This window comes from Lissotriton vulgaris, chromosome 3_1 (assembly GCF_964263255.1).
Source record: "Lissotriton vulgaris chromosome 3_1, aLisVul1.2, whole genome shotgun sequence".
Taxonomy (NCBI): Eukaryota; Metazoa; Chordata; class Amphibia; order Caudata; family Salamandridae; genus Lissotriton; species Lissotriton vulgaris.
The window spans coordinates 337,326,400-337,341,880 of record NC_141689.1 but is presented as its reverse complement, the minus strand read 5'-3'; the positions used below and the strand labels follow the sequence as shown (position 1 = coordinate 337,341,880).

General features: G+C 45.4%; 1 protein-coding gene across 1 annotated transcript in view; it reads left to right on the top strand.

Moving 5' to 3' along the window:
• CPLANE1 (ciliogenesis and planar polarity effector complex subunit 1) overlaps positions 1–14,523 on the top strand; it is a 2,360,818-nt gene extending 2,346,295 nt beyond the window's left edge. The window contains exon 53 of the mRNA XM_086960545.1: positions 12,760–14,523. Coding sequence (XP_086816671.1) covers positions 12,760–12,906 — 147 coding nt within the window. The 3' untranslated portion in view covers positions 12,907–14,523. The remainder of the gene's footprint in view (positions 1–12,759) is intronic.
• The last annotated feature ends 958 nt before the right edge of the window (positions 14,524–15,481 follow it).

Here is a 15,481-nt window from a genome sequence, read left to right as displayed (position 1 = left end):
TTTGGGATGAGGAGTTCCTCTACATGACACCTGTCAGGCAGCTACGTGGGCATCACTGCACACGGTTACAAAACACTACTGCCTGGACAGTCAAGTCCGGAGAGACCGCTTCTTAGGCCGTTCTGTTCTCCAGGACTTTCTGGTGTAAGAACGGTTTTCAGACCCACCTCCGGGATTGGTATTGCTGGGGTATCTATTCTAAGGTAAAGAATCTATAACTAACTGTTTCTTTCAGATTAACAAGTTACTTACCTTCCGTAAGTATATATCTGTAAGAAACATAGGTTAGTTATAGATTCCTTTCCGCCCCACTCTCTCCCAGTTCTGCGAACTGATTTCTAGGGTTAAGGGCATCCTTTCAGGGCCCTGGTTTTGTGCAGTAGTGGTCAGTGTCTTTTATGGCTCTGCATTTCTGGCGCAGAAAGTTGTGTACAGAACTGATGTCAGCACGCAATGGCGGCATCTAAGTAGCTACTGCAATGTCATCCCGGCGACCACAATGCGGACGCAGAGCTGACTAACGCCACCTTCCAACGAGCAGAGGTACTGCTGATGAAAAGCTATCCAGGTCCAGTCTGATGCCTGGGGTTAATTCTAAGGTAAGGAATCTATAACTAACCTATGTTTCTTACAGATATATTGGTACTAAAGGTAAGTAACTTGTTCTTCCAGTTTACTGTGGTGCCCTTTGATTTAAAGAGTGCCCTGCCGGGGGTGTGGCCAAGAGCCAGAGCAAAGTGGCCGCCTGATCCTCTAGCTCCGTGAACCCTATCCCCTTACCGTCTATCCTGCAATAACATCCGAATCTCCGGGGCAGGGGAACACGCCCAAAGGCAAGCGGGACGTCTTCTGCCGACTCCCGCCGTTACAAATTGCCTGCGCCCAAAGTCTGGGTCCCACAAGTGATGGGCCTACTCGAGCCTTGGAGCCGAGGGCTCAATTTTGGAGACCTGCCGCCTAAGAGAACGCCAAGTCCGGCCTACACAGTCAGCGCGTGTGGAGCGCGACACACTCTTGCGGACTGTCACATGCAGAGCAGATATCCAACGGGGTCCACAGAGACTTGCCCATTCCAGGCGTGGCATTTAAAACGGCACCTGGGACGTAGAGGGACAGCATTCAGTAGGGAATAGAGGAAGGAGATGGCCCCTTTGACTGCCCATGCCCCCTTCACAAAGTGTTCTAGTGTGGTAAGTTCCCTTGTCGCCCCTTCTCTAATGCTGGCTTGTAGGACCCAGTTGCGTAATTGGGTAACACACTCGCGACATACTCTTGCGGACTGTCGCATGCAGAGCAGATATCCAACGGGGTCCCCAGAGACGTGCCCGTTCCGGGCGCGGCATTGACAACAGCACCTGGACCTAGAGGGACAGGGTTCAGCTTGGAATAGATGAAGGAGATGGCCCCTTTTACTGCCCATGCCCCCTTCACAAAGCTTTCTAGTGTGGTAAGTCCCCTTGTCCCTCTTTTCTAATGTTGGCTTGTAGGACCCAGTGGCGCAATTGGAGGTAGTGGATGTATTCCTTGTTTGAGAGGATGAAGTCGCTTTGGCAGCGTTCAAAAGTTAATGTATCCCAATTATCGAAAATGTCAGCTATGGTAAGGCATCCCCCCACCTTCCATGTCTCAAAGGAGATTGAAGGGGAGGCTTGGTCTTTTATTTTGCCAGATAAATGTTTTAAAGACCGTGTGGACTCCCTGTAGGAAACCTTTTTCTAGGTCGATGGGTAGACTCTGAAGTAGGTACAAGAATTTCGGGAAAACTACCATCTTAATGGCATATATTCTCCCAATCCAGGACAGGTACAGTGGCGCCCACCGCTTACGATCAGCTTGCAGCTAGCGTAGGAGCGGGGGGTAGTTAGCAGCAAATAGCCCTGAGATTTTGGGGGTTCATTTTATACCCAGGTATTTCAGCTCTTTCTTGGCCCACTGGAACACTATTGTGGCCACTAGGGTACCCAGCTCTGCTTCAGCTAAGATCAGGTAGAGGAGGAAGGATTTTGATAGGTTAATGCGGAGCCCAGCTTCCCAGCCCCTCCGGCAGTGTTAGAGAGCGCTGCGGGTCTGAAAGTTTCAATAGTATGTCGTCTGCGAACAGAGAGAGTTTATGCTCGTCAGATCCAAATTCAATTCCCCTATTCATCGGGTTCTCTCTAATGTTTGCGGCTAAGGGTTCAATGCTAAGTGCAAAGAGAAGTGGAGATAGCAGGCATCCCTGTCTTGTCCTCCTCCCCTGTAAAAAATGATCCAAGCTTACTCGATTGACTAGGATTTTGGCACTTGGGGGTGCATAGTTGGCCTTATCATATTTATAAATGTTGCGCAGAAGCCAAACCTCTGAAGGGCCTGAAAGAGGAATGGCCAGTCCACCCGATCAAACGCCTTCTCTGCGTCTAAGCTGAGAAGAACTTTGGGAACCTGCTTTTTAGTAGTCTTTTCTATTAAGTATATTTCCCTGCGTGCCAGATGGCCCTTCCCACTACTCACATGATGATTATTACTAGAATGGGATACATTTCAGTCGTTCAGGATAACTTAATTTGACGTACAAAAAATCTGACAAACACAGAAGGATACTTATTGACTGCTCTGCTGCGAATGGTCACAGAGTCTTTGGGATGACTCTAACTAGAGAAGTTATCCTCGTTTGAATGTTCAAGCTTATAGACAAGAACAGGACAGAACATTAAAGAGTATGCGTTAGTCTATTGGCATGTCTCTCAATGTGAGCTGAACAAATATGGATATGACATATCTTTGAGATAGTGATGCTTTACTTCTCATTGAATTTGAATAGTCTACATCTATGCTTTGCCCTGAAGAAGGCTACTTAGTTTTAGACGAAACGCGTAGGCTGTACCTTTTAGCATATGTTATGTGAAGGGGATTTTCAAACAAAATAGAAAAAGAAAAGAAGATACAGAATCAATACGTGAAATAATTCTCTTGGTGCTTTTTCAACTCAAGAAGTGTATGATTGTTTTCTTATAGTGTGTTCTGGGTGATATGAGACATTAGTGTTCTACTGTACTGTTACTCGTGAAAAATTTGTTCTCTACTTTTTGCTTTTTGAATTTGAAGAGTGAGTATAGATTAATACTCAAAGGAATTACAGTGTGCAGTGATCACATACCATAACAGTTGTTTCTATTGACATATTATCCTGCGTACGTTCTGCGTTTGTCTGCCCTTAATGAAGCTGGATTGGTCCAGGTGAACCAGACCCGGCATCAGATCTTCTAAGCGTGTAGCCAATATTTTAGAGTATAGCTTGGTATCTAAATTAGGAAGCTCTATGGGATGATAAGAACTGCATTGCTGTAGGTCTTTCCCTATTTTGGGGATTGCAGTGATAGGTGCTTCCCGCAAAGTGTGTGTCAACTGCTGGGTGTTTGAGATATAACTAAAAAGTGGGGGGGGGCAAGTGGGGGAATAATTCTGCGCTGAAGGTTTTATAGAATATTGAGGTCAGGCCATTTGGGCCCTGAGATTTGTGCTGCTTCAGACTTTGAGTGCGAGACGCACCACCTCCTCAGTTATGGGTGCACCCAATTGTTCATTCTGGGTTGAGGTGACCTGTGGGATTTCCATTGCATTAAGATAATATGCTTGCGCCTGTAGGTTGGGGTGGTCAGCTGTGTATTATGTGCAGTAGAAGTCCCTAAATGTGCGTGCTTTCCTGGAGTCTTCCCATGTCAGTATCCCGGAAGGGTTTTGTATGTCTCCAATATAGTCCTTCTCTCTCTTGATTCGTAACTGTTGGACTAAGTGTGATCCCACTTTATTGCCCTGGGCCTATGATGTCTGCTTAAGGCAGTGTCAGTCTGCTCTATTAGAGTAGATCGCCAGTAGTTTCCCTTTCAGGGCTGTGACCTTTCTTTGGAGTGCTAGCGTGGGGTTAGCCTTGTGTGTGTGTGTTCTAATATTTTCAGTTCCCCTTCCAGACTCAATCTTTCCGCAGCTCTCTGTTTGTTGAAGGCGGCCATCAGACACATTTCCTGGATGACGTGTTTCACTTGTTTCAGGAAGCTCCCTATTTGGGTGCATGCTGACAGTCCCTGAGTGCCAGGTGAAGTTGAAGTCCCCATCAAGATTATGTCTCCCCTTGCGAATCCCCTCAATAAGGACAAGGTGTTGTTTATGAACGTCGCCTGGTTAGTATTAGGTGCATATACTGACGCAATTGTACAATGCTTCTCTCGAATACAACATTTCACTAGTACTATACTCCCATCCCTATCACTTTTGTAATCTTCTGGTTGGAACTTGAGTGAGGACTGAAAGAGGAGGGCCACTCCATTGTGTTTTGTGGAGAAGAGGATTTATATATTAGTGGATATGCCTTGTGTTTTAATCTATGATCTTCGGATCTCTTGAGGTGGGTCTCTTGTAGTGCATTTATATCATAGTGTTGGTCTGTGAGGTATTTCCAGATCTTCTGGCGTTTGCAGGGGGCATTTATACCTCTCATGTTCCATGAGAGTGTAGTTAACACCATACCATAATGGTGGTGTGTACCTACTTGCTAGCCCTGGTCACCCCTTTCACCCCTTTCGTACCATTCGCTCCCCCTGGGTAGAGAGCCTTCGCTCTCTGGGTCCAGAAACACAGCCCATCCTGGGCAGAGGTGTCATGCCTCCTCCCCCTGGATGGGCTGTGTCCACAAAAGGGGAAGCTTCAAAGGCATGCCGCCTTTGGATGCTGAACCTGCCTTTTGCTGCCCCCAGCAACTGGTTCCTACCGGTTCTGGCCCCACTTTGGGCAGGAGAATCCGTGGGAAATCCATGCTAGGAAGAGAGGTGTGCCCACCTTTGCCAACCGCACCCCTCAGGTGGGGGAGGTGAAGTGAAGCACAGCCCTCAGTCCCCTCCATCTAGAAGATAGGGGGACTCAGGCAATTAGGAAAAGGCTTGTAGAAACGTGGAGGCAGCAGCAGTTAGAAAGTAACTTGCAAAGGCATCTAGTTGTATAAAAATGTATTTTATTGTTCTTTTTTCAGAAGTGCACAAGACAGCCAACGCGATTTGCTCCCACCCCGGGAGCTTCGTCAGGGCAGAGTAAAAGTAAAGGTCTGGATTGAATATTCCAGAGACTGCAGGGCAGTGTGACGTTGGGTTGAACTTCAGATGAATCAAAATGTCAACAGAAGGATTCGATTTGTAGTCAATGGGGTGTGTCACCAGATATTAGTTTATGCCGATACGATGAGAATCAAGGCACCAACCGAAGGGATATATAAGTGATGGCAAAAAGTAGTCAATTTCGTTTTGCCGGTAACCTGTGAAATTGCTTCAGTCACCAGGTGTAGAGATGTATATTAAGTTGTTATAGAAAAGTAGTTTCCGGTGCGTAATCCAATGGTGGTGCCCCAAAAGTAATAGGCAGGCCTTAATAAGCTGCCAAGGAACCTCGTTCTGAAGGCTAGAAATATTGTATTTAGGGGCAACTCTGAACCTTGACTCTTCAAATTAGTGGAAGAAAGGAGGACCGAAGAGAGTGCTGATCCAGGAAGGAGAAGAGGACCCCAACTGCTTTGACCCCAGCCCTACTGACCTGTCCTGTCTATGACCCACCTACATCGAGAACCCCGACAAGTCCAGCAGCCAGCAACCCCCAGGTCCAGAGGACCTGCCCTGCAACCTTCCGGATTTGCTCAACCAAAGTCACCCCTCCATATTCTGGATTCCAGTGACTCCGTGATTCTGGACCACTCTGCACCCAACACCCATGGTCTGAGTTCGAGTGGCCCAACACCCCAACGAGTTCTCCCCCACGATCCAGACCTGTGATCTGGTGATCCCCGACCTCCCTCAAGACGATGCCTGCAGCCTCAACCTGAAGGGTCCCTCCAACCAGGACTAGAGCTGGTAAATAAACACGATGCCAAAAGACACCCCTGCACCCAACTCCCACGGCCTGGGGTAGCCCAACCCGCGGTGTCCATACATTCCCCTAAGATCCCAACTTACCTCTCCTACCAGTGGTCATCTTTAAGAAGTCTCCCTGCCCGAGCCTGCAGCAACTTTGTGAAACCTAGGGTCTCCATTGGGAAACACAGGGCACCTAATGTCCGTTTTGCATCCTGCACCCGGCCGCCCCAGTGTGGCTGGTGGTGCCGCTCCTGTGCTGGTCATGGGCCCCTGCAGTGCTAATCTTAACCCTAGGAGCTTTGCTTGTCTGCAGCCCCTAAGCGAAGAAGCATTAGCCCCATTGGCTAACATTGGGCCCCTGCACTCTGCACTCCGCCGCCACAGTGTTGCTGGTGGTGCAACTTGAGTGCCCACCTGACCTTGGGGAACTTTGGTCCTAACCACGAAAAAGAAAGAGAAAAGCTGCAATATAAGCGAGCAACATCAACGCCTCGGTCCACCAGAACTGCAGGTGAGAGGCAGAGACACCACATAACAAATCATCACAAGCGCAAAATACGAAAAGGAACACAGCAGGGCGTCTGCAATACAACTTTCTAACAACTGCTAAGAGACGCAGCCGCAAGCAAGACAGAGAAAAGACAAACGAAAGACTAGGAACATAAAGCAATCGGAAGATCGCAAGAGGCAACAAGCAGCAACAACAAAGAAGGAAGCTCATGCACAAGAACATACTCAACAGCAAGCGCAGTGGGTACAAACAGTCACAATAAGAAAAGCACTCTACCGCCGCCGCTAGGCAACAACAGGAGATTCGAGCTCCTACAAAGCAAAAGAGGGCTACGAAAAATGGCAAGGAGCGACGGAAAGGCGGCGCAACTACAAAAAAAGCCGAAAGCCCAGAGCATGCCAGAGTCTCCCTTAAATAAAGACCAGACATCAGCAGCGGATGTATGATGTTACAACGCATGCTTTTACCACGCATGCCTTTACAACGCGGTTTTTACAACGCATGCCTTTACAACACATAGTGCTTTGGGGCGCTGGATAGTGAATAGTTTAATTTACTATTCCAACTCCAGTCCCCGTGGATAGTAGGGAAGGTGTTGGATAGTAAATTAAACCTATTCCCTATCCTAGAGCGCCCCCCAGCGCAATGCTTTGTAATTGTTTGCATTGTAAAGGCACTGCGTGGTAAAAGTTGCGTTGTAAAGGATGTTTCCCTCAGCAGCACACTGGACAGCATACTAAAAAAACTGGCCGAAGTCCATGATTTGGCAAAATCAACGAAAAAAACGACTGATGCCATACAACTCGAACTAGCGGCGTGCAGAGCTGACATCCACACATCTAACAACAGATTATCGACAGTAGAGCAGAGAGGGGGCGGCATAGAAGAGAAATCACAGCTAGCGAGCAAAACAATGGGAAATATTGCTAAAGCAACAACAGACCTACAAAAGCAGGCAGCTGACTTCGAAGACCGACAGAGAAAGGGGAATATAAGAATTCTTGGCATTCCAGAAGGAGAAGAAGATAAGGCGGGTTCTTGTGTAGCCATGCTACAGGACCCCATCCCAAAAATAACAAATCTAAAATTTGAAAACCCCTTTGAACTGGACAAAGCACACAGAGTACCTGCGTACAAACAAAGCAATAGACAAACACAAAGGCCAATAATATGCAAGCCCTTACGCTCACACCAAACAGAAGCCATCTTCGGAGTAGCGAGGAAAAATCCGAACCTGCAGTGGGGCGGCAACAAGATCATCCTCACGCAGGACTACTCGAAAACTACGGTGGACATCAGAAAGAGCTTCCTGATGCAAAGAGACAAACTAAATAAAAAAAACATTGTCTCAGAGTAAACAACAAAGATACAAGGTTAACCTTCGATGATCCTACAGACCTATCGCGATACTTGACATCAACCGGTCGAAATGGAAATGACGACCACAACATCAAAAAGAAGAGTGTCGCAAGACAACGAAGCTGAGTAGACTCGCAGAGAGAACATAAAGGGAGTGGCACAAAATAAAGGAAATAAGTCGATAATGAGCATAACCAGCAACATATCTACCTCTATAAAGTAAAGACAAAACACCTTAACAGGGAATTAAGGTCCAGAAGCAGAGAAAGCGAGCACAACACAGCAACACAGCTACCTCATATAAGGTCAGCACTGGACAACCTCAGACTAAGAACAAGCTTACGAACAATAGAGAACGGGAGAGAGGACCCAACCACAACAGCCAGCTTTGAGCAACACAAGAACAACGATATCCATCAAACGAAGGGGCCAAACAAGGGAATCTTCTCCACCGAAAAATATACAATTTCGAAAAGAGGGGTGGTATGTGGTCCAAAGAACGCTGGACTACGAGAAATACAACGACTCTATACTAAGTTCCGGGGGGTGGGGGGAGAGGACCTTGCTGTCGCACGCTTCCAGCACAACAGTTTTGCAGGGGGGAGGGAGGGGAAGGGATAGAAGGGTTAGAGAGGGGGGGGATATGTTGCGTCCAGTTTGTTGTGTTCGCCATGTTCGTCACGTTTGTCATGTTAGTCAAGTCCAGAACCTTAACACATCCTTTGACAGAAAACACATTCCATCGGACTGCTCACCAACCACTAGCACAGGGAGACCTCAAACACAATACAACAACCACCGCACTCACAAGCAAAGAAAACCGCGAATATCACTTGACCACAATGAGTAACAAGAACACACTGCAATCCGACCTCGAGGTTATATCCCTGAACGTCAAGGGCCTGAACCACCCAATAAAAAGGGAAAAATTATTAGACTACCTAGCTAAAACGAAGGGGGATATCATCCTCCTACAGGAAACTAAACTATTACTAGAAGACGCAAATAAGATTAAAAAGAGATGGATAGGCCAGCTAGCCTGCTCCCCAGCAATGGAGAAAAAAAGAGGAGTAATCACCATTGTGAATTCTAGATACAAAATAACAATTGAAAGCGTAGAACAAGACGACGAAGGCAGACTACTGTGCACCCAACTCAAAAGAGGAGAGGAAACAATATCAGTAACCAACACTTATGCACCAAACAAGGATGACACAACATTCTGGGAGGGGGTAACAAGGAAACTAGAGAAACACCAAACGCACAACTTAAACATAGTAGCAGGTGGCTTCAATCTAGTCCTAGACCACACCCTAGACAGACAATCAAGCTCCCAGACGAGACCCCCAGCCACCTACAACATCCTGAAGAATATTTGCAACCGATTTGAATTACAAGACCCATGGAGACTACAGCACCCAGACACCAGGGACTACACCTTCTATTCCAACCCGCACAACACATATAGCAGAATCGACTACATTCTCATCTCAAAATCGCATACGCATCTAATAGAACACACAGATATAGCAGCTAGAATGGTCTCAGATCACTCTTGCATCAGCCTACACCTAACGGGCAGACACAACGACCACATTACTCGCAGATGGCGGTTCAACAACATAACAATAGCGAAGACGGAAGACAAGGACACAATAGAGAGAGCAATCAAAAATTATATAAAGGAGAACGACACACCAGATACCGACCCAAAATGCCTGTGGGATGCCCTAAAAGCAACCATCAGAGGGAGCCTAATAGAAATCAAAGCCAGAAGGGACAGAGAAGCAAAATCACAGCTAGACAAGTTAGAAAAGGACATAAAACAACTAGAAACCCCACACATAGACAACACCTCAAACTCAGAGCTCCGTCTAGCACTTACAGTAAGAAATACGAATTTAACAGAATCCTCAGCGAGAGGGCGGATCTGTGATAAGAAAGTATAAACAGATCAAATCAACCTCTGCGAAGCAAACAAGGCAGGGAAAACATTAGCGACATACCTCAAGCACAAGCAGAGACAGCATTGCATATCCACTATCACCGACCAGCACAACAAAACACGTACCTGCCACAAAGAAATCCTAGAAACCTTCAGGGAGTTCTACAAAGACCTATACACAAAAGACAACAACATTGACATAGCAGGCACCACAGACTACCTAAAAAGACTCAACCTACCGAAGATATTGAAAAAAGATGCGAACACACTAGGCCAAGACTTCAAGGAGATAGCAATAGCCATAAACTCGCTAAAAGACAACAAGGCACCAGGCCCGGACGGCTATACAGCACCCTTTTACAAAAGGTTCAAGGAACTTCTTCTACCAGTTCTGACCTAAACCTTCAACTACTGCGCAGAAGAAGGGACAATAACAGAAACAATGGCACAAGCAAACATAATTGTGATCCCAAAAGAGGGTAAGGACCCACAATGGCCCAAAAACTACCGACCCATATTGCTAATTAACCTAGACTGCAAAATATACGCAAAAGTACTGGCCACGAGACTTAACAAGATATTACCCCAGCTGATTGGAAACACGCAGGTAGGATACATGAAATCTCGAATATCACACGACAACACAAGACTCCTTTGCCAAGTCATAGAGCACTCCTCGAACTCACTAGGCACAGCCGTCGCAATTGCACTAGATGCCAAAAACCATTTGACAGAGTCTCCTGGCACTTCCTGGAGAAATGCTTGCAAGAGTACAACTTAGGGAACGGGTACACGAAGAAGGTCATGGCACTATACAAAAAACTGAAAGCGCAAATAGCCATAAAGGGAGGTTCATCAGCCCCTTCGAACTAGAAAGAGGAACGAGACAAGGGTGCCCGTTATCCCCACTACTGTTTCTACTAGCCCTAGAGCCTCTGAGCACAGACACCCTAGCAAACACAGACATCACAGGGATAACAATTAACAATACAACAGCCAAGATTGCCGCCTACGCGCACGACCTCCTTATATTAACGAACAAACCAGCCCACTCTATACCAGCACTCATGCATACAATCGAAACATATGCCAAATACTCAGGCTACAAACTCAATAAAGACAAGTCAGAATGTATGCCACTCAACATACACACAACAAAGGAAGTAATAGGGAGCTCAGGCCTAGCCTGGCAGCCAAAAGCTGTCAAAAATCTGGGCATCCAATTTAAAAGAAGCCTAAGAAGGACCCTAGAACTGAACGAGAGGCTAACGCAGGGAAAGATTAAAGAACTACTAGATACGTGGTCACCCAAGTTCATCACATGGTGGAGTAGAATAGACACCATCAAAATGATGGTAGCGCCTATTATCAACTACCTAGCAGACATGCTTCCACTGCCACTGACAGAAGACTTCCACAAGAAAATAGACCTAATGATCAACAAATTTATATGGAGAGGGAAAAAAGCTAGAATTGGCCTCCGTAAGCTGAGGCTGGGGAACAAAATGGGGGGCTCAACTTAGCAGATCTGAAAACGTTTCGACTAGCATTCATAGCCAGACAAGGGATGCACTGGCTGCTCCCTATACAAAAGTACACACCAACATGGCTAGCCATAGAGAAAGCCATGCAGAACAACACAGAGCCACTCACACTGCTAACAACCAACAAACAAGCACTCAACAACAACCCGATCCTAAAGATCACGAAACAGCCACTATTGAAAGTAGACCGCAACCTGGAAATCAGCATCATAAACTCACAATGGGAATCACTCTGGTCTAACCCCAAGATTATGTACAGGAGGAAACCACTAGACATGAATACATGGAAGAAGAGGGGTATTCAGTTCCCAGCATAACTAGAAACGGAAGGTAAACCATACACCTTCAACAATCTGAAAAACAAACACAAACTCCCAGATATAGAACTCTATAATTTTCTAGCTATCAAAACAGCCTTAACTAAATCAAAAATACACAAACAAACCCCATCCATCTTCCAGTTTATAGAAGACATAAACAAGACAGGGCACCAAGTCTCACTCCTATACAAACTACCCCGACCCGCCAAGTCCAAACTTAACGCCAAAAAGACTACCTACTGGGAATCCCAAATTAAATCCAAATTGACAAAACAGGAACTAGAGACACTGTGGGCATTCCCATCTAAAAACATGATATCCCCAGTATTAGCACAGACCAAATTCTGGCTACTCCACCAAGCTCATTGGACACCAGCACGCCTAGCCTCTATAGGTCTAAGAGACAACAACACCTGCTGGAACTGCAAAATAGAGAGAGGAGACCTAGAACACCTCATCTTCAGATGCACAAAAGTCAAAAATTTCTGGAAACAGGTGTTCGACTACACAAACAAAACGCTGGGCTGCAGCCTTAGGCAAAAATTTGCCACAATCATAACAGCACATATATCACCAGACATCTCCACTCAAGAGGACAGAAATCTCCTAGACTTCCTCCTCACTTAAGCGACAAAGATAGTACTTAAGAACTGGAAAGACACCGCCAAGGCCACATTCAAAGAGTGGCTGAACTGGATGATCTTCCTTAGAGGGGCAGACTACACCACTCTCAGAAACACTCCTGGAAGTTTACCCCACAGAGATGTGGGCTAAACTAGATAAATTCATTGACTCCTTCAAACCACCATAGACAAAGCATAGTCCAACCTCAAATATGGTCGTATTTTTCTGTCACAAACAACCACCACCACCTATTGTTGTATGTTTTATGTTCTAACTAGAAACCAGACAACAGCGACAATAAGTTTTACATGTTTCTTGTGGGCCAGTTCGTCGGGGCAAACACAGCTAAACAGCAAAACCCATCATAAAGGACCGACGTGATGATCATCCAAAGAACATCTGTTATTATATGTAATATGTAAATACAAATAAAAATAAATTAAAAAAAGAATACATTTCGCTATTATTTCATATGATTTTCTTAGTGTACACATAATGTTTGTTTATTGATCTCATTCTGCAATGCTTTTGATACAGACACAATAAAGTAACTGATTATTGGTATTTCTTTTATTACTTCTAGTGGTCTTTGCTTCAAGAGGAGGATCATTCTGCTCAAAGCCTCAATGATTTCGACAATATGTCTGAAAGCACTGGTAGTATTCTAAGCAAATTGGACTGGAATATGATCGAGGACATGGTTGCAAGTGTGGAAGACAAGCGTAATTGAGACATGTTGCTACAAATCTCCAATTGACTCTGAAAATGGTTTTTCCGTCTTGCGCCAGTTTCAAATCTATTACAAAGTTGAAAACTCTGTTTAAGTACATAATGATTTCTCATTGATAAATTGTTTTTAATTGTATCCACTCTACTTACCTAAGAGGATCAAATGCTTTAGATTTGGTTCGAATACACGAATTAAGGACCATCTGAGGTAAAGTGGTTAATTGAAAATAAGAAGTCTTATTGTTAGATGATTTGTGAAGATAAACAGAACCTCAAAATATCAATATGAATGATTCCGGTGCAATTTTTACTTGCTGTTTTCTTTTTCCACGTCTGCCTGTTTGTTTCGTAGATATCTGCTTTTTGGAGGAAATATGAGAAACACACTTGGATACAGTTGTTAAAGAAATACTTGGAGAACCTTACAAGTGCATATCCGTGGGTTATACATACCTTCACTATCTCCGTTTATTGGATTCAATTCTTGTTCTTTGTTGCTCAGGTGCTGACTTAGAACAGCAAAGGCAATCTACACTAGTGTGTCTAATGTATTTAAACATTCTTTCATAAGTTCTCTGAGCTCTCAGAGTAGCCTTCTGTTAGCTCTTAAACCGAGACTAATTTTTGTAAATCCTACCAAATGAAGCATCAACACTAGATTAAAAAAGAGAACAACCTATTTCATGCTTTAAAATAACTGATGACACTCAGGGACCTTATAATAGAAACAATTAATCTTATGCTGGTTATTAAAATAGCGTACAGTCTGGAAACTTAGCATTCCTAGAGACTGGCAATTTGTTAAGCTAGCAGGGCGGAATTTTAAAAAGACCAGACATGTGTTGTAACAGTGTAAACCGTGGCTCAAAGCAGATGGTCTGATCTAGATGGCTGCAAGAAATTACCTCGTAGAAACAACGATGAGCCGGTTTTCAGTTATGGTCTCGATCGTACACTACTTTGTATACCATGAAGAGTATATTAAACTGGACACAACTACAAATGCAGCCCTAGCAGTTGGCAGAGAATAGGCGCAATAAGAGGTGTCCTAGAGCAGCGTGCTCACAGAAAGAGGCATTTCAGAAATTCCTATTAGAGAAAATGCGTTAAGCAATTTACTGGGCCAAACATTAGACCACTAAATGAAGTTTTTAACCAGTAAAAGTGGTAGATTAGGATGTCATAGTTCTAACACCACCGATGCTGTGGCTTAAATTCCGGATTCCGAAATAAGCGTAGCAGCCCTCAGAGCTACGCCCCCTTTCTGGAAATCTACTCAACTTTAATTACATGATACCTGCACAAAGCAACACGAATGGCTTAGATTTATAAAAACCATTGTTTAAATTAAAATAAAGGTACAGAATGTTCTACTGCACTTTACGTTCTGTTTTGTAAATTAGATTTACTCAAATATTATAAAATGCAATTAAATCGTTTATGAACAAGTTTTCTTGTAATTGTGCCTTTGCTACTTCCTGTCATTCTAGTTCGGTTAACATTTATTTTAAAACACAAAGAATGTTGTTAAATGTGAAACAGTTCGTTTTTGCTAAGTTTTGTAATTTATTCTTGATGTAAAATATTGCACATAATAAAATCTTTTGCTACATAAAAAGTAAAAGTGTCTTATTAAAAAAGTGTTTTCATGTTGAATATCCATAGCAAGGCACACAAACAAATCCAATCATGTAACGTGTAGTTGATTGCATGTGAAGGGTGGCAGCTTAGCTCATGTGGGACTTCGTCAGGGTTTTCTCACTGGAAAATGTCATCTGTTTGTGTGTAATTGCAGTGGCGTAACTAGGGTTGGTGGAACCCGCTGCGGGTAACTCATGGTGTCACCCCCTCACAACTTACCGAATTGACCAACTCACCCTCTGCCTGCACCATGTCCCCTCTGCCTGCACCATCTCTCCCTCTGGCCGCACCATCTCCCTTCCGCCTGCACCATCTCACCCCCTGCCCGCACCATCTCTCCCTCAGCCTGCACCATCTCACATGCCTGCACCATCTCCGCTCTGCCTGCACCATCTCCCCTCTGCCTGCACCATCTCCCCTCTGCCTGCACAATCTCCCCTCTGCCTGCACCATCTCTTCCTTTGTCCACACCATCTCCCCTCCCCCTGCACCATCTCTCCCTCTGCCTCCACCATCTCTCCCTCTGCCTGCACCATCTCCCTTCCGCCATCTCTCCCTCTGCCTGCACCATCTCCCCTCCGCCTGCACCATCTCTCCCTCTACCTGCACCATCTCGCCCGCTGCCTGCACCATCTCCCCTCCGCCTGCACCATCTCTCCCTCTGTCTGCACCATCTCTCCCTCTGTCTGCACCATCTCTCCCTCTGTCTGCACCATCTCCCCTCTGCCTGCACCATCTCTCCCTTTGTCCACACCATCTACCCTCCGCCTGCACCATCTCACCCTTGCCTGCACCATTTCTCCCTCAGCCTGCACCATCTCCCCTCTGCCTGCACCATTTCCCCTCTGCCTGCACCATCTCCCCTCTGCCTGCACCATATCTCCCTTGGTCCTCACAATCTCCCCTCCGCCTGCACCATCTCTCCCTCTGCCTGC